This window comes from Hyperoodon ampullatus (assembly GCF_949752795.1).
Source record: "Hyperoodon ampullatus genome assembly, chromosome: 14".
NCBI classification, from domain to species: domain Eukaryota; kingdom Metazoa; phylum Chordata; class Mammalia; order Artiodactyla; family Ziphiidae; genus Hyperoodon; species Hyperoodon ampullatus.
Genome location: NC_136927.1, coordinates 42,811,566 through 42,835,630, shown reverse-complemented (window position 1 = coordinate 42,835,630; position 24,065 = coordinate 42,811,566). Strand labels below are relative to the sequence as shown.

The window sequence follows — 24,065 nt, the reverse complement described above, 5'->3', positions numbered from 1 at the left end:
TGAGGACCTACCATGTGCCAGGAACTGGACTATTGGGGGGTGGGGGCAGGTTTTCAGCCACAATCTCATTTAACTTGCCCAGAAAATGTGTGAGATTGGTGGTGTCGACTCCATTTTATAGCCAAAGAGGCTGAGGCTCAGAGAAGTTAGGTAAGGGTCCAAGGTCAAATCCAGACCTGCTTGACCCCAAGTCCAGGCTCTCTCCATCTCAGCGAGGCACCTACCTGGAAGTGATGGAGAAGCTTTCTTGTTTGCTGAGGTCTGTCTGGGGGCCGCAGTGGGGGCTAGGGTAGTCAGGAGAGGCTTCCTGGAAGAGGTGATCTTGAACAAAGAAAGAAGATGTATTAGTTTCTTATTGCTATCGTAACAAGTTAGCACAAACTTTAATGGCTTAAAATAACATCAATTTATTCTTTTTTATTTTTATTTATTTATTTTTGATGTGGACCATTTTTAAAGTCATTATTGAATTTGCCACAATATTGCTTCTGTTTTATGTTTTGTTTTTTTGGCCGTGAGGCATGTGGGATCTTAGCTCCTCGACCAGGGATTGAACCTGCACCCCCTGCATTGGAAGACGAAGTCTTAACCACCTGACCACCAGAGAAGTCCCTGGATTTATTATCTTAAAGTTCTGGGGATCAGAATTCTGAAATGAGCCTTATGGGGCTAAAATCAAAGTGTTGTCATCCCTTTCTGGAGGCTCCAGGGGAGAACCTGTTTCCTTGCGTTTTCCAGTTTCTAGAGGCTGCCTGCATTCCTTGGCTCGTGGCCCCATATCACTCCAACCTCTGCTTCTATTGTCACATCTCCTGTTCTTGACTCAGACCCTCTTGCTTCCCTCTTATAAGGACTCTTGTGATTACATTGGGCCCATCCAATTAATCCAGGATAATGTCCCCATCTCAAGATCATAATCACGTCTGCAAAGTCCCTTCTGCCGTATAAGGTGACATACTCATAGGTTTTGGAGATTAGGGCGTGGATATCTTTGCCGTTATTCAGCTGACCCCAGAGGAGGACAACACTCCAAGGGCCAGGGCCATGCTGGAGGCACAGGAGGGCATGGAACGTTCAGCAAGCAGCCAGTGCTGAGGTGGGCAGGGCTACTTAGCACCTGCTTGTCAAGGATGCGGGTCCCACATTAAAACATATGAACTTCATCCTCTAGAGCAGTGCTGCTCACACTTGAACGTGTGTTCGGGTCAGCTGGGGATCTGGTTAAAATGTAGACCTTGAGTCAGTAGGTCTGCTTTGAGTAGAGAGGCTCTAGAAAAGGACAGTTCTGGAAAAGACGGCGACTGACACAGAAAACAGCCCCGCGCAGGCCCTGTGTTTCCAGAGCAACGCGCTGATGGGCGTTTGAATGGCATTCCATTCCCAGGCGCTCTGTTACCCAACGTTTTTTGCACATCCATGAGAGCAGCCACCTAGGGTCTCCACCATGACCTCCAGTCAAAGCCTAAAAGGTTCCATCTGACTCATGAAAGGAAGATTCCCAGTGTCGTGACCTCGGGCTACTCACCGGCCCTCTCAGGCCTTCATGGACAGGATGTAGGGCTGGGGTGGACAAGATGACTCTTGGAAATAGCGTTCAGACCCAGGCTCTTGGCTCAGTTAAATCAATCTGGGCATATTTTTAGAGCTGAATGCCTTTCCTCTGAATCTGACTCTTTGAAAATTGGTACCCTCATGTGTGGGGTAGCATGGTATTTGCTAGAACCCCCTATCCCTGAGGAAGTTGGATAACTGAGACTTTGCTGTGTATTTCACTCCCACATGTAAATATCAGGGAGGACCATACAGGGTCTCAAAATGTTGCATCGCTGCGGAGTGTCAGGGATAGAAATGACCTTAGACAGCATTGTATGGGGGGCTGTAAACCCAAATGCTCACGAGTGCTAGGAAGGAACCATGAAGGGGTGAAGGGTGCTGGCTGGGGTCTGGGCTGCCCTGTTTGAGGGGGGCCGCCCCAGCTCAGCCTCACAGTCATCATCATATGGGGATGCGGGTCTTTATATTGCTGCATCCACCCATTTTGCAAACAAATCCAGAAATCTGGATTTTTATGTGGTCTCCTATTTTTAAATGTTGATAATGAATTCAGATATTTTTAAAATACTGTGTGGGCCAAACAAGACAATTTTGCGGACTGGCTTCGGCCTGTTGGCAGCTTGTTTGAGAATCCACTTGTTTTACCGGGAGGGAAACTGAGGCCCCTGGAGACACGGGGGGCCTTCCAGAGGTCCCACGGCATCAGGGCTGGAACTCAGGGCTACAGACGTGCGGTGCAGCCACCATCTTCAAGGCAGCCCCTTTCCCCTAAAATCTCAGTCCCAGTGCCTGTGATAAGAGTCACCCCAATCATGCAACATCGAGCAGCCGGGGAGGTGGCAAATCCACCCCTACCCCAATCTGCCCCCAACGTGCTTTGTGACAGGGGCACATCCTAACTCCTCTCTGGGCTAACTTCTCATCTGCAGATGGAGGGCTGGGGGCTCGGTGACCCCCAAAGTCCCTCCCCATGGTTCTTCGAGGCCTCTGGCTTTCTCCTCCCATCCCCTGTGCATCTCTGCCTCTGAGCTTCCAGTATTGACATTTCGCAAACAGCAGCTATCATGGAGCTGTTTCCAGCCTCAGAGGTCCTGGCCCATGCCATTTACATGATTTAACATGCTGGGTTTCAGGGGGCGTGTCACCGAGCCCACAGCCAGCGGCCCCTGCACCACGACTTATTGATTTGACATATGAAACTGATGGATTTGGGGAGGAAAAATGTTTTCTCTTAAAATGCCATTGCATCTTGGGATTTCATATGATTTTACCACAATCCCCCTGTGCACCGCCACCACCCCCCCACCGCCGCCATAAGAATGTTATTTGTCCAGTGGCTGAGATGCAATTGTTCCAGGCTGCCTACTCCTTGGCTACGTCCCATGGGAATAACAACGATGATGATGATGATGATGATGATGATGATGATGATGATGATGATAACAATAATAGTAACAGTAACTGACACTTACTTAACACTTGCTATGTGCCAGGCACTGCCCTTAGCACTTCACTCATCAATTAACTTGCTTTATCCTCACAACAGTCCATAAGTGGGTACTAGATCTATCCCCAATTTATAAGCGAGAAAACAGGGACAGTGTGTGATACCACTTGCTCAGTCTCCCAGCTAGTAACTGGCAGAGCTAGTGTCAATCTAGGTGGCCTGGCCCACGTCTGGCTCTTCACCCCTATGCCTCACTGCCTCCTATGCCTCACTGCCTCTTGTAATTATTGTAATTGCTAATAATTATACTAATTAGGAAGTAATAGTAATACTTAGCTCTCTTGAATACTTTCCAAGTATGAGGCTTGTGTGACTTAAAGATATTGTCTCATTTAACGCTCACAAGTCTATCACGCCCATTTTTCAATTGAGGAAACAGAGGGCAAAAGGTTAAGGCCCCCGGCCAATGTCACACATCCAAGATGGTTCCCACCTGTGACTTTCCCCTCAGCCAATGAGCTGGCCCTGGAAAGTGTCTTAGCAAGGGAGGGATTCCTGGGCAAAAGGGAAATGGTTCTTGCAAACCCATCAATTGCATCAGTGGAGGGTCAGAGCTGGCATCATGAAGATGTTTTTTAAAAAGGCAAAAAGTGCAGCTAACAGGATTAGCTGTCACCCCACAGGCCCCGCACCTGATGAGAAATCATTTCATTTCTTCTGTCCCAGGAGGTCACCAGTTCTCAGCTGCAGATTGAGCCATTAGCAGCAAGTTTCAGAGATTTGAAACAATCATCTCTGTGATTATTGAGCCTTTCCGGGTGTCACCAAGGCTCCCCGCTGGTCCTGCCCAGAGGCTGTCAGCCCACTGTCCTTCCCAGCTTCCTTTATTCACACGTGGGTGCGTTCCATAACGCTAATAGTGGGCATTGATTTTAGACCAGACACTACGATGATTCCCTAATTGTTTCATTGTTCCCATTATACCTTCTCTCCCTTGGCCAGACGCCAACACCTAAGGTCTAGTATTTATTGACTCAATCCCCTCCCCCACACAAGTCGACTCTCTTTTTTCTACATACATTTGAAAGAGGACTTCAGATCAGTGATGCTCATATTTGAATGTGCGTCAGCATCACCTGGAGGGCCCACTAAGCCACAGATGGGGGATTTCCCTGGTGGTGCAGTGGTTAAGAAACTGCCTGCCAATGCAGGGGACGCGGGTTCGAGCCCTGATCCGGGAAGATCCCACATGCTGCAGAGCAGCTAAGCCTGTGCGCCACAACTACTGAGCCTGTGCTCTAGAGCTCACGAGCCACAACTACTGGGCCCATGTGCCACAACTACTGAAGCCTGCGTGCCTAGAGCCTGTGCTCTGCAACAAGAGAAGCCACCACAATGAGAAGCCCGTGCACTGCAACTAGAGAAAGCCCACGCACAGCAACAAAGACCCAAAGCAGCCAAAAATAAATAAGTAAATAAATTTATTTTTAAAAAAAAAAGACACAGATGGGTTCTACTCTCAGAGTTCCTGGATTCAGTAAGGCCCAAGAATTTGCATCACAAGTTCCCAAGTGCTGCTGCTGCTGCTATTCGGGGCCTACTCTGGGACCACTGGCTAAGATCACTCCTCTAATTGGATCCCTTGCCATAAAAAATGATGTGCCAAGGAGGCTGTCTGTGGGAAACAGAATCTCCCAAAAGGTTCAAATGAAGGCACTTGGATGAAAGAACTCCTAACAGAGGCATGGAAAGGGTTAAGAGAATTTGAGGCCCCCAAGGGCTGATGACAGAGGGGAGCTGTTACCAGCCTTGGACAGGAAGGAGAAAAGGGCAAGAACAGTGTTCTGGGGTCTGTAAGAATAGTAGCCGTGACAATGGAGCTGTAGTCATGGGCAAGAGGATGAAGCTGATGCCAGAGAAGTAGACAGAGACAGAGAGGGAACAGGGCAGAAGCACGCTGACCTCTCTCCTCCCATGTGCCGACTTCCAACTGGTGTCCCCCATTGCTGAGTCAGAGGACCAGGAGCCTGGGGATGCCCTTCTAAGGAGTCAGTCCCCTGGGGCCCAGAGTAGGGCAGAGAGGGGTGGAGAGCTGTGGCCTGGGAGGGGAGGGAGAGGATGGGGGTGATGGAGAGTCCCCAGCACAGAAGGCAACTGTCAAAATGTTCTTCAAGTCTGCTTAGGAACTGCTGAAGATCTGAGCCCTCTCGTTGTTTCAAACAATTAACAAGTGTTAGGAAAGTGTTAAGGACATATTATCGCCAAGTGGAGACTCTTTTGATTGGGCTGATAAGAATTTTAAAAATAATGGAAAAGCGAATAGCGTTTTCACTCTTTGATGCAGACAATTTAATGTTGTGGTTCTTCACACTTAACACCATCTCTCCCCTGGTGGTGGTGTTATTGAGTCCAAGCTTGTACTGCTCATGCATGGCAGGACAATAGAGTTGCTGGGGCAAGGAATAGCGACTTTATTCCAAAAGCCAGCAGACTGAGAAGATGGTGGACTCGTGTCCCAAAGAACCATCTTCCCCAAGCTAGAATTCAAGCTTCTTTTATACTGAAAGGGGAGGGGATGTGGTTTGTTGATGTAAACTTCTTGGTGCCGGAATCCTTTGTTCTTGCAACTGCCCAGCTAGGTCAGGTCACGATGTTCCTGTAAACCTCCAACAAGACAAATGCTCTTCTCTGTTCTGCAACTTTTTATCTCTATATGAATGGAAAAGTGTTACACCTATAAAGGTCAGAACCTTGAGAATGGGCCATCCTGTATATTTCAGGCTATAGGCGATATTCTTAACTTGTAGCAAAAGCAATAGAGTATAAAGGTTAAAGGAAAAGAAACTAATCCAATATGGAGTCAGATTTGTTCTTCCCTATTACAGTGGGAAACACAGGTATAATTTGTACTTATTCATCAGCTAACATTAGGCATTGGTTGAGGGCTGCTGCTGAGGTGGAGGGCAGGGTGGTGTCAGTCTCCCAGCAGGTGGGGACTAGGCTCTGGTGACCAGGGCAACCCCTGGGGCAGAGAGGTGCTGGCAGGTGGCAGGTGCATTGAAGTGCTGTCGGCAGGGATGGGTGGGACACCCACAGTGTCACTACACCTTCGCAGCCCCTCCCCACCCCTCCCCTTGAGTATTAATGTTCCTGTGGATTCTACTTCTTACCCTTTTCTCTTTTGCTCTAAATGCTTTTTGGGGGCATCCATCTCTTTAACAATCACAGCAAACATTTAGTGAGTGCCCATGTCTTGCCAATGTCCCCACATCCCTGTCTGAGCTCCAGCTGCCTCCTGCACCTCCCCACTGGAGGTCCTGCAGCTGCTGCAGACTCTGCACATGTAGGAGTGGCCTCACCACCTTCCTGCCTTAGCATCATCCCATTCTCACTGAGGAACGATGACTGTCTGCTCAGATGCCTGTGCTGGAAACATGGCCCCACTCTGGACTCCTCCGTCTCCTTTGCCATCGCATTCATGGGTCAGCAGTCCACTGAGCCCACCCCTCTGGAGTTATCAAGCTCCCCACTTGTCCTCACCCCCCGCCATTATTGCCACGGCCCAGGCCACCACCATCTCTTCATGTAGCGCGGCCCAAACCTCCACCGGGTCTTCCAGCCAGCCCCCTTCCAGAGCAAGCCTCCCTGCATGTCTTTCCCTTGCTAAGCCCTTTAGGACTGCACCTGCCTCTGCAGCATGGGTCAAACCCATCTTTTCCAGCCCGGTTCCCAGTGTTACCAACCAGGGTTCTTGGCCTCCTTAATCAGTAGAAATTGATAAGAGGCCAGACAAGAAATTCAGGCAAGGCTTTACCCGGGCCCCTGCTGCAGCAAGAGAGAGCAAAAACAAGCAACAGTTAGTTTCCCTTGCTCGCTGGCTCCCGGAGTGGGGGTGGGGTGGGGGTAGGGGTGAGCTGGTTCCTTATATGGGGTGAGGGTAGGGGCGGGTCCAGGGGTCGGGCCAGAGGCATGGCTTAGGTGGTTTGCCCACCCCTTTGGTGGTGCTGTGTGCAGGGGCATGCGCAGTACTGTGCTTTTGCTCCTGGCTCTTCAGAAGTGGCAGTTGGGTTTTTGTTTTTTTTTTTTTTTTTTTTTGCGGTACGCGGGCCTCTCACTGTTGCGGCCTCTCCCGTTGCGGATCACAGGCTCCGGACGCGCAGGCTCAGCGGCCATGGCTCACGGGCCCAGCTACTCCGCGGCATGTGGGATCTTCCCGGACCGGGGCACGAACCCGTGTCCCCTGCATCGGCAGGTGGACTCTCAACCACTGCACCACCAGGGAAGCCCCAGCAGTTGGGGTTTTTGTCTTTTCGTATCTTGTTGTCCATAATCATAATTTGCCCCAACTGCCAATGCGCGCAATTATTTTTAGTCCTTTATAGTTTCTTTGTGTTTCGTTGCTCGAAGAGACTTTGTCCAGGTACGAGCATTGCAGCAAAGGGTCCCAGGTCCTAGGTCCCAGCCTGAGTCACCAGCATCCTCAAGACCCATCTGCTCTTCCCTGCGACCTCCTTCGCCACCACACCTGGTGGCCAGCTGGGCTCAGGATCACTGAGAACCCCCTCCCCCACCATAATCTCACTCCGTGGCCATCTTCTTTCAAGAATTCCGATGCAGGAATTCTTTGGGATGCTGGAGTGCATGTAGATGAGAGCCATCGCCAGGGTACCCAACTCCCCCGATATGACTTCAGAGTGGCCATTCTATCCTGATAGGTTACAACCTCCCTACCCATGATGGTTTCTGGAGTCAGAGAGGCCTGAGTTTGAACCCAGATTGACTATATCACTCACTATTCAGCTGTGTAGACCAGTGGTTTAATCCCCCTGAACCTCAGTTTGCTCATCTGTAATATGGGTGCTGCATTGCTGCCTTGCAAAGTTGTCAGGAAGATTGGGGGAGATCATGCATGTGAATGCTGGTGTTTGAGGCCAGAGTCCCTAGAAACAGACTCTGGGCTGAGGATCCATGTGCAAGTCATTTATAAAGGAAATGCCCCAGAGGAGAACGGTAAGGGAATTGAGGGGAGCAGAACGGGGAAGGGAGGAAGGCAAGTGAGGGGGTGATGTCAGACCAGGGCCCAGAGAGGGCAGCTTCAGTTTTGGCCCTGAGGGAGCTTTGCAGTGTGGGTCACCACCCAGGGTGGTCTCCACCGGAGCCATGGGGCAGGACTACCCCAGTCGGCCACTGGTTGACGACAGAACAGAGGAAAATGTAAGTTTCCAGGCACTTTCTGAATGAATATGGGCAAGATGTAGTCCAGTTTCCCAAAGACAATCCTCCAAAGACAGAAATGCTAAAAAGAGGTGCAAGGACATTGGGTGGAACATTAACATTGTCCAGTATGACTTGGCACGTGGTAAACACCTAATATCCCTTGGCCCTTACTGTGACATTGTTGCTGCTATTAGCATAACCTCAGCAACAATTCCGCTTCTTACTATAGTTATTAATTTCCTTGGCTTAGGTGAGCTGTAACTTGCAGACAGGTGCTCTGAGCCCAGTGGCTAGACAGGGAAATAAATCTGGCAGAAAAAAGAAGCATAACCCCAGCCATGCAGCTGAGATTCCACTGCCTGTTTCTCCATGGTTAACTTAACTCCTGGAGCATCTCAGTCCCCCACGCCCATCCCATCTGAAAGAGCAGAGCTGGGCCCTGCTATGAGGGGTGGTGGGTGGGGTGGAGGCTTGGCCAGGGGCCCACTTGCGCAGGATGAGAGCATCCCCTGGGGGAGCGGGGGCACTGCGGGGGAGTGAGGCTCCACCCACAAGCAGGGCAACAGCAGCTGGAGGTGAAAGCTGCTGGGAGGGAGAGCAGGCCTCCCGGAGGGCAGCCGCACCCCTGCATGGCCCAGCTCACCCTGCACCTCCTGCCTTCCTCCTCGCTGCCCGGTGGGCCTCGGGCCAGCAAAGGGCCTGAGAGGCTGCGAGTGTACGGTGCCAGGGGATGTTTTAACAACATCCAGGCTGCCAAGAGCACATTATTCTCTTACAGAAATCCAAGGGATTGCCCAGGAGATGCGATATTTTTGTAGCAAAAAAAGAAAAAGAAAAGAAAAAACTTCTTCAAAGCTCTGAAAGCCCCGTTGCATTAGGAATGATAGTGGGTGTTTGAGAATCTGGATCCTTCATCAGAGAATAGATAGGGGCTCAGATGTTGCTGTTTGTTTGCTTCCTTCACTGAATGGTGTATATCGGGTGTCCCTAGCGCATTAAGGTGGAAAGAACCACTTGTGCAAAGGCAGAGCGGTAGGGAAGGACGGCTTCCGAGAAAAGAAAAACTGAAGATCCGGACTGTCGGTTGTAAGAGACAGAAGTTCTACCCCAAACCAGCTCAGGCAAAGACAAGGATCTCTTGGTTCATGGGATTGAAAGAACAAATGACTGGCAGCTTTAGGCATGGCTGGATCTGGGGGCTCAATGTCACAGGACACGGTCTTCCTCCATCTCTTGGTGCCACCTTCCTTGGCCTTGGCTCTGCCCTCAGGGAGGCCCTTGCTACTTGATGCAGTCACTTCCATCCTTCCATCTTCCCAGCCTCAAACCCAGTGGAAAAAAGGAATTTTCTTTCCCAATAGTTTCAGCAAAAGTCCTGTGCCTGACTCACTGAACTGATTTGGGTCATGTGTCCATCTCTGGCTGGCCAGGCCTGGTCCATCCATAGTCCCTTCTCAAAACCTATGGTTAGGGCTTCCCTGGTGGTGCAGTGGTTGAGAGTCCACCTGCCGATGCAGGGGACACGGGTTCGTGCCCCGGTCCAGGAAGATCCCACATGCCGTGGAGCGGCTAGGCCCGTGAGCCATGGCCGCTGAGCCTGCGCGTCCGGAGCCTGTGATCCGCAACGGGAGAGGCCACAACAGTGAGAGGCCCGCATACCGCAAAAAAAAAAACACCTATGGTTAGTGTGGCTTGGAAGGTAAGTCACATGATGTGCTCCATCTCTTACTCGCCACCCTTTTTCTCAGAAATCGTGTCTGCTCCCACAGTGTCATGTCTCCCTCTTGACTGTCTCTAGCCTTGACCTCACTCAAGGACCCCTTGGCTCCATTTTCAGTCCCCACCGTGTTCCTCCCGTCCAACAATGGTAATGATGCACGTGAACTGAGCTCTTACTATATGCTAAGCACAAGCTCATTACGTTGCTGTGTGAATCCTCGCAGCACCACAATGCTATGAGATAGGAGTTATTATTATTCCCATTTTATAGGTTAAGAAACTGAGGCATAGAGAGGTTCATTCCTGAACCAATGACTAGAGTCAGAAGGACACGGAGTTCTGATTGGCCAGATACGAGTCATGGAGCCAGGGTGTGAATCTGATGCAACTAAACTGCACAGACTGAGAGAGGAAAGGGGTTCTTCAAATAAAAAGTATGTAGGAAGAAGGAAGAATAATGTAGGATGGGAGAAATAGAAGATGCCCCCTAAATTAGGTGGCAAATGATGGTAACCCAATTTGGACCAATTTGGGGGAAGAGGGAGCTGTGCTATCTTAGGGAATAAAAAGAAGGTTTGGGTAGCCAAAACACTGGCAAGATGGGGTGCAGCTGGCCTTCAGGAACAGCTGGAACCAGTCGCTCATACTGGCAGAGTGCCTGGGCTCCCATCTGGGCCTCTCTTCCTGTCTACGTCAGTGGGTTCCAAGCACAGATTCCTAGAGAAGGGCCTTGACTGGCCAATTCTAGGTCACGTGATCACATTGGATCAATTAGCTGTGCCCAGTGGGGTGGGACCACAGCAGAAGATGGCAGCTCCCAAGAGAATCACAAGGTTGGTTGAAGCTGTGGGAATAGCAGTGGTGGTTTCTAGAAAAAAGTGGAGTAGGGAACAGGGTAAATAAAATGTAGGTGTACCTTGAGGGCAAGCATGATGTGTGTAAGAGTTGGGATGCTTATAGCTGCAGGTAACAGAGAACATCATACTGGCCAGCTTAGCCACAGGGAAGCCCTCGGGGCTGGTGGTTGCGTGGCCCAGTGAGGTCATCTTTCCATTGCTCTGCTCAGCAACCAGTGTCAGCTTCATTCTAAGGCAGGTGCTCTCTGGGCCATGAGATGGCTCCCAGTGGCAGTCATGTAACAGATGAGAAGAGAAAGAGAGCCTCCCATCCAGCCACAGGATGGAAGTTCCTCCCTCCAGTCTGAATGGACCCGCTTACTGGTCACATGCCTCCCTGGACCAGTAACTGTCATCCTGAGAGTGCCACGCTCCGACTGACTTAGGCTGGGGTTCCTGAGCCAGTCCTGGTGAGGAGGATGGCTGGCCAGGATCGCCTTACCTAATCAGGACCCACCCTGGAACCGAGGTCTTCTCTAAACCGACTTGATCCCCCAACCCAAGGGCGTGGGGTGGAACGAGCCCAGGGAGAGTCCGCCCTGTGCGCCCCCGTCTCACGACCTCCCTCCCTCCTCCGTGCAGGGGTCCTGTGGCTGTCGGTCGTCTCCGAGGTGCTCTACATCCTCCTGCTGGTGGTTGGTTTCAGCCTCATGTGTCTCGAGCTCTTCCACTCCAGCAATGTCATCGACGGGCTCAAGCTCAATGCCTTTGCGGCCGTCTTCACGGTGCTCTCAGGTAAGGCAGAGGGCCTCGGGTAGTGGGGCAAGAACACACCGGAACCAACCCTGTGCCCAGAGCAGAGGGGAATGCGGGAGCTGGAGCCACCCTCGGGCTAAGTCCTGATTGGTCCCCCTAGGTGACCATGGGCCAATCACTTCTCTTCTCTGAACCTCAGCGTTACAGTTTGTAAAGTAGGATTTGTCTGCTCCCCTATTCTCTGATTCAGCATGTGTTTACTGAGTGTCTCGTGTGCCAGGTCATGTGTTTAATAAGTATGGGGTTATAGTAATGAATGGAAACAGACAGTTCCAGTGCTTCATGGAGCTTAACATACGTGGGAGAGAGAGATGGGTTTGCTGGAGATGTATTCAGGAGATGAACGCCCCATGGCGAGTGGTGGATTGGATTTGTGGCACGAGGGAAAGGGAGGTGGTCGTGAAAATGGGCGGACGGTGGCGTCTTTCACAGGGATATGGAAGGGGAGCCTGCCGGGTGTGGTGGGCACATCACTCATCTGCTTTATCTTATTTGCCCTTGAGACCTCCATGGGGAGATGGCCAGCAGGAAGCTTGACGAACAAACACATCTGGAATCTCAATGGTGAGGGTGGGGTGAGCAGAGACTGTGGACAAAGGCCAAGGACTTTGAGGGTTTTAGGAAAAATTGGATGGTCAGCGGCGGCAGCATGACTCAGGGAGGTGGAGACAGAAGGCTCCAAGCAAAGGTCATTGGATTAGGTGGCCAGGTGCCCCGAATAGCGTCAGCAGACCCGGCTTATAAGGGGTTAAGCCAGGAGTTTGCCAGAAGGCAGTCAAAGGAGCCAGTAAACCATAACTTCAGGAAGCCTGACGGAGCAGTGGCTTGGCTGTGTACGACATCTGTTCCTAAAAAGCCAAATGTAAACTGAATTTCTATAAATCTAATCTTATTCTTCATGAGCTGGAAGAACTCTCTAATGAAACCGAAACGATGAGCCTTTTGGTAAGGGAAATAATCGCCCCCTAATTGAGGTATGTGTATATAACAGAAGGATCTCTCAAAGAATAGAAAGCGGAATTCAAGAAATTATAGCATGCTGCATAGATCAAAACATGCGCATTGTCATTCCCAGGATGTGGGAAATCTAACCAGAATAGTAAAGGGAAGAAAAGAAAAACAGAGTGATCCTCACAGCACAGTGTCGATGTTGGCCGCTCTCCCCTTCCCCCGTGACCCTGTTTTCGGCTATTCCAGATCGAGAGATGGGTTATTCTTTGTTTGCTGTTATTACGTGTGTTCATTATGCCTGAAATCAGTTTTTTTTCCCATATTGTATTCATTTACTTAACCAACACTCACTGAAGGCCTCCTGGGCTCTGGGGTCCGTACTAGGTTTGGGGGAGTCAAAGAAAAAATGACTCAGTCCTGGCCTCCTGAAGTTTGCCATCTTGTAGCGACACAGACTCATCAAACCCTTGTAACATGGCCAGTTGACCTTCATGAACTGGGTGTGGTGAGTCCTGCAAGGGGGCACCTACGTTTGCCCAGGGGGTGCCAATGGGTGGGGTGGGACCTGAGGAAGCAATCATTTGAGCTGAGACTTGGAAAAAAACTTTAAGAGTTTGCCTTGATGGACAACTCGGGGAGGGCATTTTGGGTGGAAGGAACAGCACAGGAAAAAGCTTAGTGAGGTGGCATATTCTAGAAACTTCACGTAGTTCAAAATAATGGGAACGTGAAAAGGCAGGCGAGTAGGAGTGTTGAGAGATGAGGCTGGAGAGCCGGGTAGGGGTCTTGGTGCTTTGCCATGGTCTGTAGGTTTTATCATGCAGGCAATAGGGAGCCATCGAAGAATCCAGAGCAAAGGGTGATAACGGTCAGGTTTGCATTTGGGGACGAGGGTTCAGGGTGCAGCACGGGAGGAGTGGAGCCAGAATGGAGGTGAGGAGGCCGGCCAGGAGGTGAGAAAGGGTGAGGCCCAACCCCATGCAGTGGCTGTGGGGATAGGAGATGCAGGCACAGTGCCTGCAGACTGACTAGGAGAGGTGGGCAGGAATGAGTGGGTTGGAAAAACCGAGGCTCTAGGTCAAAGGTTCCTAGTGTGGAGTCCACAGAATTCAGAGAGTCCATGAACCTGGATGGGGGAGAAGTTACATCTTTATTTCTCTAACTTGTAACTGACATTTAGAATATCTTTCAAATATGAACGGAGGCAACGCATCACAGTCGTGGGTGGCACCTGTGACATAGTCACCAATAGGAACCACGTTTTTCATATGCACATATCTTAAAATTCACTCCTTCAAAAGGGCAATACTTCTGAGAGCTTCCGCTGAATCTTATCTAACATGCTAATGAAGAAGCACATATATTACTATGCAACACATTTATTTGAATATTTTGCTAATTGCATTTCAGTGTAACTGGTTTCTTCTACAATCCTTTTATTTTATTTTATGGAGCTGAAAACATTATTCTGGGGAGGGGCCCCTAGGTCCAGATGGCCAGACCCCTGATCTGGGCTGGCATTTGGCCAGGATGGGATGGTACCATCAAGTTGGGGAAGGTGGGGAAAGAGCAACTGGAGGAGACGATGGGTCCCTTTTGAACAGGTTGGGTGTGAGGTGCTGCGGGGTGTCCAGGCTCCTTTCCTTGTCAGTGGTTTCATCTCTCCTTTTCTTTCTCTCTACCAAGCATCAAAGAATCCCCTCCATTATCCCAAGCATCCAGCCCTCCCCTCAATCTGCTTACTCCTGTGACAAAACAAAAGCTGGGGCTTCCCTGGTGGCGCAGTGGTTGAGAGTCCGCCTGCCGATGCAGGGGACACGGGTTCGTGCCCCGGTTTGGGAGGATCCCACATGCCGCGGAGCGGCTGGGTCCGTGCGCCATGGCCGCTGAGCCTGCGCATCCGGAGCCTGTGCTCCGCAACAGGAGAGGCCACAGCAGTGAGAAGCCCGCATACCACACACACACACACACACACAAAAAAAAAGCTGGTGGCCAGCCCAAGGCAGCTGCCTCTGGTTCTTCAAGCCTCTCTCGTGGGGAAGCGGATAGGGGGCTCTTCCCCCTACCTCAAAGGGCTTATCAAAGTTTTCACCCCTCAAAAAACCCCAGTTTCCTTCTAGCGGGGAGTCCCACTGCTAAAGAAAATAAGATCATCTCCGTAATTTCAGGCAGATACACGATGCACGGCTCAGGGAGGTTAACTGACTTGCCCAAGGTCACACAGCTGGTCAGTTTTGGAGCTGGGATTAAACCCGGCTCCTGCTGGCTTCAAAGCTCTGCTCTTTTCTCAGTATGTACTGCAGGAGTGACCAGGCGGGCAGGGAGGGAGAAGACTTTTAAGTCCTCAGAAAACAGTAACTGGAAGGATGTAGCAGCCAGATGATGTGATAAGCAAGTGGTGGAGAGAAAGGATTCTGTATTCATGCCTGGGAGAAAATAAACCCGGGAGAAACATGAGACCAGGAGAGAGCCAAGCCCCCGACTTGCCTGGCCTGGAGGAACCAGGAAGCTGGCCTTTCAGGAGCCCCTTGAGAACAAGGCAGCTGGTGGGGGGGGAGTTGGGGGGGAGGGTGTTTGGGGAGGGTGAGAAGCTTGGAGGAGGTGGGTGGGCTTCTGGTTTGTTGCTGTGGGAGGGGAAGGAGTGGGCAAGCAGGGTGGGGGAGAGCCCATCCACTGAGTCCATGTGGGGAGAGGGTTGGGCTCTGATGCTGCCAGGGCTGTGATGCTGCCGGACCAGCTCACACCGAGGGGTCCTCAGCCCAAGGTCAACGCCTTCTAGGGTAGAGGAGAAAGCAGAGGCAGGGCAGCCCCTACGGGAGCCAATTATTATAATTAATTATTATAATGAGCCAGTGGGTTAGGATTAATCGTAATTGCCAACACGGACTGAGATGCCATGCTGCACCAGCACTGGGCTGAGCCTGCTGCATGTGTTAATATCTTTATTCCTCAGTGTCCTTGTGGGAGGAACATTACGTCCATTCCACAGATGGGAAAACTGACTTGCCGGCAGTCACGTAGCTAGCCAGTGGTTGAGCCCAGAGCCTGCCACACAGAGTGCTTTGAGCAGGGCCTGGCCCCCAGGACTTCAGGTTGTCACCGCTGTTATTATTATTATTATTCCTAGTTGTCCCTGAATAAACTGAAGGGCAGATCAGGGCCCCAGGGACCAGCCCTGTCACAGTGAGGCTGGGGTGAGGGATTTGGACTCTACAGCCAAGGGAGAAGGGGTGGTGGGGCAGGGCCAACAGAGCTATGTTCCCAGTTCTGGCAGGAGGGTGGTTGTACAGGTTGTTGGTCTGCTGGTCCAGAGCCTAGAGCTCCCAGTGCTTCTCGGGACCCACAAAGGGCTTTAATTTTGACTGCTTTTAAAATCAGAAGAAAAAAATAGAATAATAATGAAGGCATAAGAATGAATCTAGGCTGGACTGGTATTTTTTATACCACTGCCATCATAAAATGTAATTTTTAATATTTCTTTTATGGAGGAACGGGCCCATGAAGTCAGAAGTGCCTGGGGCCCTTGAAAGTCACAATGTGGCCCTGCACTGGGCCACGGCTTTTCTCCATCTCTCAGGCCTCAGCAAGACTAATTCCAGATGGGGGTGTGGCTCCAGCTGCCAGTGTCCCCCCGCCCACCCAGTCCTGTGACTTTAGCAGAGGTGCTGGAGAAGATGGGGTTCCCTGTGTCGCTGTCTCTTCCCCCAGCAGCCAGGGTCTTGTATCTTGGAGGGGATGTGAAAGCAGGCTGGAAGATGTCTGTTCTTCCCCAGTTTCTCTGAAAAATGAGGCTGATCTACTTAGGAAGAAAAGAAAGTCATTTGGAGAACTCCTGGACGGTCAGGCTAACACAGGTGGGCTTTTAGTAAAAACTGCACTGGAATGAAGAAGAGCACGTCTGTTTCCAGGAAAAAATCAGACCTCATGGAGAAGTCAGCCAGAGTCTGTTTTGTTAAGTATCGAGAAAAGGAAATTTTGCGATAAAACAAAACATGACCAAGGATGAGGTAGCTCTTTGAATCTGGGAAAATAGAACCTTATCTTTTATGTAATCTTGGCATATTTGGCTTCGTCATAACGCATGTATTTCACTGCACAGTACACCACTCTTAATCTCGTATTCAATTTCTTAACCTTATATACATAATGTATGATTTGAAATTTTTAATTTTCTTTTTTAAAAATACAGAATATCTTAAACTTGAAAGGCAATTGAATGGAGTATGATGGGACTTGAGGATGTTTTGATGCTTTTGTGACCCAAAAATACAGGGCTAGTGGAAACTTAGGTTAGGAATTAAAGTTTGAATCATATATGTTTTTCTTTGAAGGAATTCTAATCTTATGCATGCAGAATGACTTCTAAGAATTTTGATGAGAAGCATTAAAGTCTTCACCATTGCATACACTTTAAAAAAATTTCAGGGGCTTGCTGGAGAGGGTGTGGAGAAAAGGGAACACTCTTGCACTGCTGGTGGGAATGTGAATTGGTACAGCCACTCTGGAGAACAGTATGGAGGTTCCTTAAAAAACTAAAAATAGAACTACCATATGATCCAGCAATCCCACTACTAGGCATATACCCTGAGAAAACCATAATTCAAAAAGAGACATGTACCAAAATGTTCATTGCAGCTCTATTCACAATAGCCCGGAGATGGAAACAACCTAAGTGTCCATCATCGGATGAATGGGTAAAGAAGATGTGGCACATATATACAATGGAATATTACTCAGCCATAAAAAGAAACGAAACTGAGCTATTTGTAATGAGGTGGATAGACCTAGAGTCTGTCATACAGAGTGAAGTAAGTCAGAAAGAGAAAGACAAATACCGTATGCTAACACATATATATGGAATTTTTAAAAAATGTCATGAAGAACCTAGGGGTAAAACAGGAATAAAGACACAGACCTACTTGAGAATGGACTTGAGGATATGGGGAGGGGGAGGGTAAGCTGTGACAAAACGAAAGAGAGGCATGGACATATATACACTACCAAACGTAAGGTAGATAGATAGTGGGAAGCAGCCGCAGAGCACAGGGAGATCAGCTCGGTGCTTTGTGACCGCCTGGAGGGGTGGGATGGGGAGGGTGGGAGGGAGGGAGATGCATGAGGGAAGGGATGTGGGAACAGATGTATATGTATGACTGATTCACTTTGTTATAAAGCAGAAACTAATAAAAAAATAATAATAATAAAAAAAGAAAGAAAGAAAGAAAGAAAAGAAAAAGTCGTTGGTGTATGCAAATTAGGGTACTATGACGCAGAGACGCAGCGTGAAGCGTGGGTATAAAAACGGAGGTATAGGGGGCGCCTGGAACCCAGAGTGGTTTCTTCGTTAGTCGGAGGAGCTTCTTCCGTTAGTGCGGCGACTGCGGCTCTTCATTGGGCAGCGGGAGCGGCGCGGCTGTCGGAGAAGCGGCGTAATACTTAGGCATTGGGTGAAAGAAAATGGCCCGAACCAAGCAGACTGCTTGTAAGTCCACGGGTGGCAAAGCGCCCCGCAAACAGCTGGCCACTAAAGCGGCCAGGAAAAGCGCCCCCTCTACCGGCGGGGTGAAAAAACCTCATCGCTACAGACCCGGGACCGTTGCGCTTCGAGAAATCCGTCGTTACCAGAAATCCACCGAGCTTCTGATCGGGAAGCTGCCTTTCCAGAGGTTGGTGAGGGAGATCGCCCAGGATTTCAACGCCGACTTGAGGTTCCAGAGTGCCGCCATTGGTTTGCTTCAGGAGGCTAGTGAAGCGTACCTGGTGGCTTTATTTGAAGATACTAATCTGTGTGCCATCCACGCGAAGAAAGTCACCATCACGCCCAAAGACATCCAATTGGCTCGCCGGATACGGGGAGAGAGAGCTTAAGTGAAGGCAGTTTTTATGGTGTTTTGTAGTAAATTCTGTAAAATAAAAATAATAATAATAATTAAAAAAAGAAAAAAAAATTTCAAGGGCTATTTTCAAGGTGAGGTATGAGTTGAAGGGCAAGCCTGCAAGGTGGACACCTACCCGTGTGTTTTGGATAGACCTTTGGGGATCTGGAGGCCTGGGGCCTGAGGGACAAAGCAGGCAAATCCCACTGCACCGCAGACACCCATGGGACCACCAAAATCCTCAGGAGCCAAGCTGTGAGGCATGCAAAGTGCGCACACATGCTCCTCTGGACCCACCTCCAGCCCCATGAGCCATGAAGCCTATGAGTTCCAGGAAGGCAGTTTTATAGAGCCATTGGCCCTACGACCTGGTCTGAGGCTGCCTTCTGTGAGCGAATGTAAGCTGGTTAACCCATCAGGTTTGCCTTTCACTGGCTGCCAGGAAGCTTAGATCTGTTTGTTTTATGTTCAGTCATAGCAGCTTCCACCAAGTGAGGTTGCCTGTGGTCTTGAATTCCTCCCCAGTCCACACTTCACTTAATTCTTTGGCTCTTCCTTAGAGCTTACTCTTGGTATGATGATCTGTAATTTCCTACTGTAAACTGCCATTGTATTTTAGGGTGAGTTTCCTGAGACACTAATTCCACTAGCTACCCTGCCACCTTGGGCCTGTGCTAAAAAGAATCTCCTGCCCGTAGCTCCCTCTGTTCAGTTCTTCTGCCCTGGCCAGACTGGGTTTCTTGCTCATAACTGAGAGAGCAAGTACTTTTGTATATTTTTGTGTCTAAAAGTACAGAGGGTCTAAATCAGAGAAATGAGTTTTTCAATATCATTAAAAGCTTCTTTTGCTTGCAAGTGACAAGAACCCAATCAAATTAGCTAAAGGAAGAAGTTGGGGGCGGGGGCGTGATTGAACTCTATTGATTCATGTAATTGAAAAGTACAAGGTGGTTATGCTTCAGGCATGGCTGCATCCAGGTGATCATGTCATCAGGAATCTAGCTGTATCTCCAAACTCTGACTTCTTTTAGCTTCTGTCTCAGTCAGGCCCATCCATGTGGAGAGTGGATAGTCATAAGCAGCTCCAGCCTTACATAAGATTCCAGAGGCAGAGAGGACTCCTTTCAAGTACCTCCTGCAAAACTCCAAGGAGGACTATGATCAGACCACCTAGGTTCATAGACTCATTCCTGAACCAGTCATCATGCCGAAGGATGAAATACTGTGATTAGCCGGGCCTGGGGCTCTAAGCACACCTGTGGTGTGGGCTTAGCCGTGGACCAAGCAGGATTACTATGCAATGGTGGACAAGTGGCTGCCCAAAGGCATTGTTGACTGGAAGTCCTAGTGGTTGGGAATTGGTTGGCTTGTCAAGTTGGGAGATTATCAGGTCAGCAGTGGAGCTAAAGGACTCAAGAGCCCCAGGAATGGTAGAGGTCTTCATTTGGGTTCTTCCAAAGCAGACCCTAAGGTGAAGATATGGGTGCAAGTAGTTTATTTGGGAACTGATCCCAGGAAGTATGGTCGGACAGTGGATTTTTAAGACAAGAAGGCAGGAGGGCCAATAAAGGGAATGTTGGTAGGCGGGTGACCACTGGTGGCAACTGCGTTTCCCTCCTGCTGGGGACCCTCTGAGAGACTGTGTAGGACACCCAAGGGGTGAGAAAGCAGTGGAATTTATTCACCATCTCTCATCCATCACTGGTTTAGGGGGCACTCCTGAGTCAGTAACTCCCCCAGCATTTCTGGCCTTCGCCACCTAAGATGGAAAGTGTTTGAGGAAGGAAGCCACCAACATGCACCGGAGCTGCCAGCTAAAGCTGCAGGTGACCTCTGGTGCCGGCCAGGGGGGTATGGGTGAGGACAAACGAAGGCAAAGGGTGTTGTTCTGACATTAACTTGTGCCCTGCAATACAATTCTGATGCTATTTGCCATCAGATGCCACGGTCCCTAGCAAGACCGCCCCACTACAGGTGCCACCTGTAAGTTCAGGGGGTCCCTGGGCTACCCGTGCCTCTAACCAACTGGCTTCAAATCAGCTTTCTCATGACCCTCTTAAGTTTGATAATTCATTAGGACTACTCACAGAACTCAGCAAAGCACTATACTTAGGGTTACAGTATCGTCATAAAGGATACAAATCAGGACCAGCCAAAGGAAGAGACACCCAATGAGGTCTGGGAGCTAAACCAAGGACAAGGTGAGGTTTTGTCCTCTAAAGCTAACCTGGCCTGTGTGATTCTCATACCCTGAATCCAGCTATGCAAGGAACACACTGCATTTCTTTCATTTCTGGAAAAGAACTTCATTTTGATTCTGTGCTCCCATCCTCCTGGGCTGGTAGAAGATTTATCGTCAGAATTTTGAGGGGCTTACTCCCTACTGCCTTTGCCTGGGGCCGTGCTGCAATTGTCTGGTCTTATGCAGTGTCAGACAAAGAGGGGGTGGGGTTTAATCTTTGTCATTATCATCTTCATCATACAGCTTAGTCCCTGATCTGAAACCCTTAGGGCTAGAAGTGTTCCAGAATTTGGAACGTTTCAGATTTGGGCAGGTAACGTAATACATAAACCATCCATTACAGAACACCCCAGTAGGGGCTGGGGCAGCACTGTGTAAGCAAACAGAGTGAAACACGTGAATATTCATTCTAGGGGGGAATAAATAAAGACGGTCAATAACCTCATGTCCATTCAGGTCAGGTTTTGGTGCTAAATGAGTTCAGGCCAAGTCAGATTTTGTGGCCAGATGAATTATGAAGAAGCTTTTGGATTTCAGAACTTCTGGGAATTTGAAATTGCAGATAAGAAATTATGGGCTCAATAGCTTCCATTTATTGAGCATTTATTATGCCAGACACTGTTCTAAACATATTCCCTCTGTTGAACCCTACAATGGTAGGTGCTATTATTATTCCCATTTTACAGTTGAGAAAACTGAGGCACAGAGTTAGTATGTGGTGGTTCTGGCTTCAAAGCCATGTGCTTTACTGTTACATGGGTCCATGTAGGTTGCCACTGAGCCTCCTCTAATTCCCTGTTCACAGGGTCCCTTCCAGTCCCCAGAGCTCTTTGCTTCTAGGGCCAGATGGGAGGTGGGAGAAGGGGCTGGTGACCTCAGTCCCTGCAGTGCCTACAGGGACCATGTAGGTGACATAAGTGAGTCAAGCTGTCCAGATGTAACACGGCAGTGGATGTGGGGATGGCGGCAAACTTGGGAGTGCACATCCCATCAGCACCCCATTGCTGCCATGGAGGAAGATGCACAGCATTCAAGGAGAGCCCAAAGCTGGTTTTTTTTATAGGAAATCCTCCTGATTTTTAATTCAAAATGTTTTTTAAACAGCTTTATTGGGATAGAATTTACATATCGTAAAGTTCACCCATGTAAAGTGTATAGTTTAAAGGCTTTTAGTAACCGTCACAGAATCTAATTTTAAAATCTTTTCATCACCCCAGAAAGAAACCCCATACCCGCTAGCAGTCACTCCCTATTTTCCACCAACCCCCACCCCATCTTTAGGCAACCGCTGATCTACTTTCTATCTCCGTGGATTTGCTGATTCTAGACATTTTATATAAATGGAGTCATACACTATATGGTCTTTTATGACTGGCTTCTTTCACTTAGCGTGATGTTTTCAAGATTCATCCAAGTTGTAAGATGTATCATCACTGCATTCCGTTTTATTGCCAAATAATATTCCATGGCACAAATATACCACATTTTATTTCTCTGTTTGTCAGTTGATGGACATGTGTGTTGTTTTCCACTTTTTGGCTAGTACAAATAATGCTGCTATGAACATTCATGTCCAAGTGTTTGTGTAGACATATGTTTTCCTAGGAGAGGAATTGTTGGGTTACCTAGTAACCCTAGGTTTAACTTTTTAATTCAAGATGTTTCAAAACATTGTATTAGCCAAGAAAACATCACTGCAGACCCTCAGCATCCTCTCCTGCCCCGGACAAGGACAATCCAACCCTTTTCCTTTTGTTTTTTTTTGGGGGGGGGCTGCGTTGCTGTGCATGGGCTTTCTCTAGTTGTGGCGAGCAGGGGCTACTCTTCATTGTGGAGCACGGGCTCTAGGCGCGTGGGCTTCAGTAGTTGTGTCTCGCGGGCTCTAGTGCACAGGCTCAGTAGTTGTGGCCCACGGGCTTAGTTGCTCCGTGGCATGTGGGATCTTCCCAGACCAGGGATTGAACCCTTGTCCCCTGCATTGGCAGGTGGATTCTTAACCACTGCGCCACCAAGGAAGTCCCCAACCCTTTTTTTTGTCCTAAGGACTAGAAGACAGCTCACTCTTTCTCTCCCTGACTCAGAGGTCCCTGTCCTAATCTCCTTGGTAAATTAAGGCTTCTAAAGATGAAAGCCAGGAGGGAAGGATTTTGCAGATGGGTTTCTCCTCTTTGCTGCAAAACCTCTGGGACAAAGAAGTCCAGAGCCTCTTACCGTTTGAATGAAGTGAAAGGAAAAGGGGGGAAAATACAGGGGAAAAAAGCATGAATTACTATCTAAAAATATTCCACCGCACCTATTTGCCGAATGGTCATTTTGCATACGTAGCGACTGACCTCAGGTTGATACTCATCAAGTGTACGGCTCTCCGTGTGATAAAGTTCCAGCTCCTTTAGAGTTTTAAATATAGAGGGCTTTTTTCTCACTTCGCCTCATTGGACATTTTAGGGGATTTTTTTTTACAAAGTCTGTTTTTGTCATTTCTAGTTGGTATTTATCAGATGTTACTTTTGTAAACAAAATCTAAACTCCATCCCAAGACCACAAAATGTGGCCTTTGCCGTCCTCTCTAACTTCACCTCCTACAATCAGCCCCTCCTTGCTGGCCTTCACGCTCTCTGAGCTTGGCCCTGCCCAGGCCCGTGGTCCCCTCCGTGGGGCTGCCTTCCCCGCATGAGCCTGGCTCACTTCCTCCTTCAGCCAGCTGTCACTCAAATGGCATCTCCTTAGGAGCTCTCTCCTTTCCCCCAGTCATTTCCATCCCCTCCTGCTTGTTTTTCTTTCCTTTTTAGAAATCTTTATTTCTTTATTTTGGTTGTGCCGGATCTTAATTGCGGCATGCAGACTTCTTAGTTGCGGCATGCAGACTTCGTAGTTACAGCATGCATGCAGCCTTCTTAGTTGCAGCATTCGGACTTCTTAGTTGCAGCATGTGGACTTAGTCACAGCATGCACGCGGGATCTAGTTCCCCGACCAGGGATCGAACCCTGACCCTCTGCGTTGGCATTGGGGAGTCTTACCCGCTGGACCACCAGGGAAGTCCCCTGCTTGTTTTTCTTAATGGCACCTACTGCTTTCTGAGCATCATCTAAACCATGGTGGGCACTCAATGAATATTTGTTGAATGGATAAGAGAACGTATATACCAATTTGTTTACTTGTCTGCCACCCCATCTCTGCTCCTCAGACCAGGTTTTCTCAATGGTGGCACACTCTTTGCTGGATCATTCTTTATGGTGGGGGGAGAGAGTCTGTCCTGTGTGTTGTAGGGTGGTGAGCAGCGTCCCTGGCCTCTACCCACCAGACGCCAGTAGTGCCCCACCCAAGTCGTGACAACCAAAAATGTCTCCAGACGTTGCCAGATGTCCCTTGGGAGGCAAAAAGCACTCCTGGTTGAGAACCACTGCCC

General features: G+C 49.2%; 2 protein-coding genes across 6 annotated transcripts in view; both read left to right on the top strand.

Annotated features, from left to right (window-relative positions):
* GSG1L (GSG1 like) overlaps positions 1-24,065 on the top strand; it is a gene marked incomplete at its 5' end in the record, with an annotated part of 223,959 nt that overhangs the window by 132,223 nt on the left and 67,671 nt on the right. For 4 of the 5 annotated variants that reach the window (XM_079718648.1, XM_079718650.1, XM_079718647.1 and 1 more), the window contains one exon: positions 11,416-11,568. The exons of the other annotated variant lie outside the window; for it this stretch is intronic. In XM_079718648.1, coding sequence (XP_079574774.1) covers positions 11,416-11,568 — 153 coding nt within the window. The remainder of the gene's footprint in view (positions 1-11,415; positions 11,569-24,065) is intronic. 5 annotated transcript variants of the gene reach the window in all.
* Positions 17,998-18,408, top strand: LOC307062789 (histone H3.3A-like; the record flags this gene model as incomplete). Its single annotated transcript, XM_079718653.1, has 1 exon — positions 17,998-18,408. The coding sequence occupies one exon, from the start codon at positions 17,998-18,000 to the stop codon at positions 18,406-18,408; it is 411 nt and encodes a 136-aa protein (XP_079574779.1).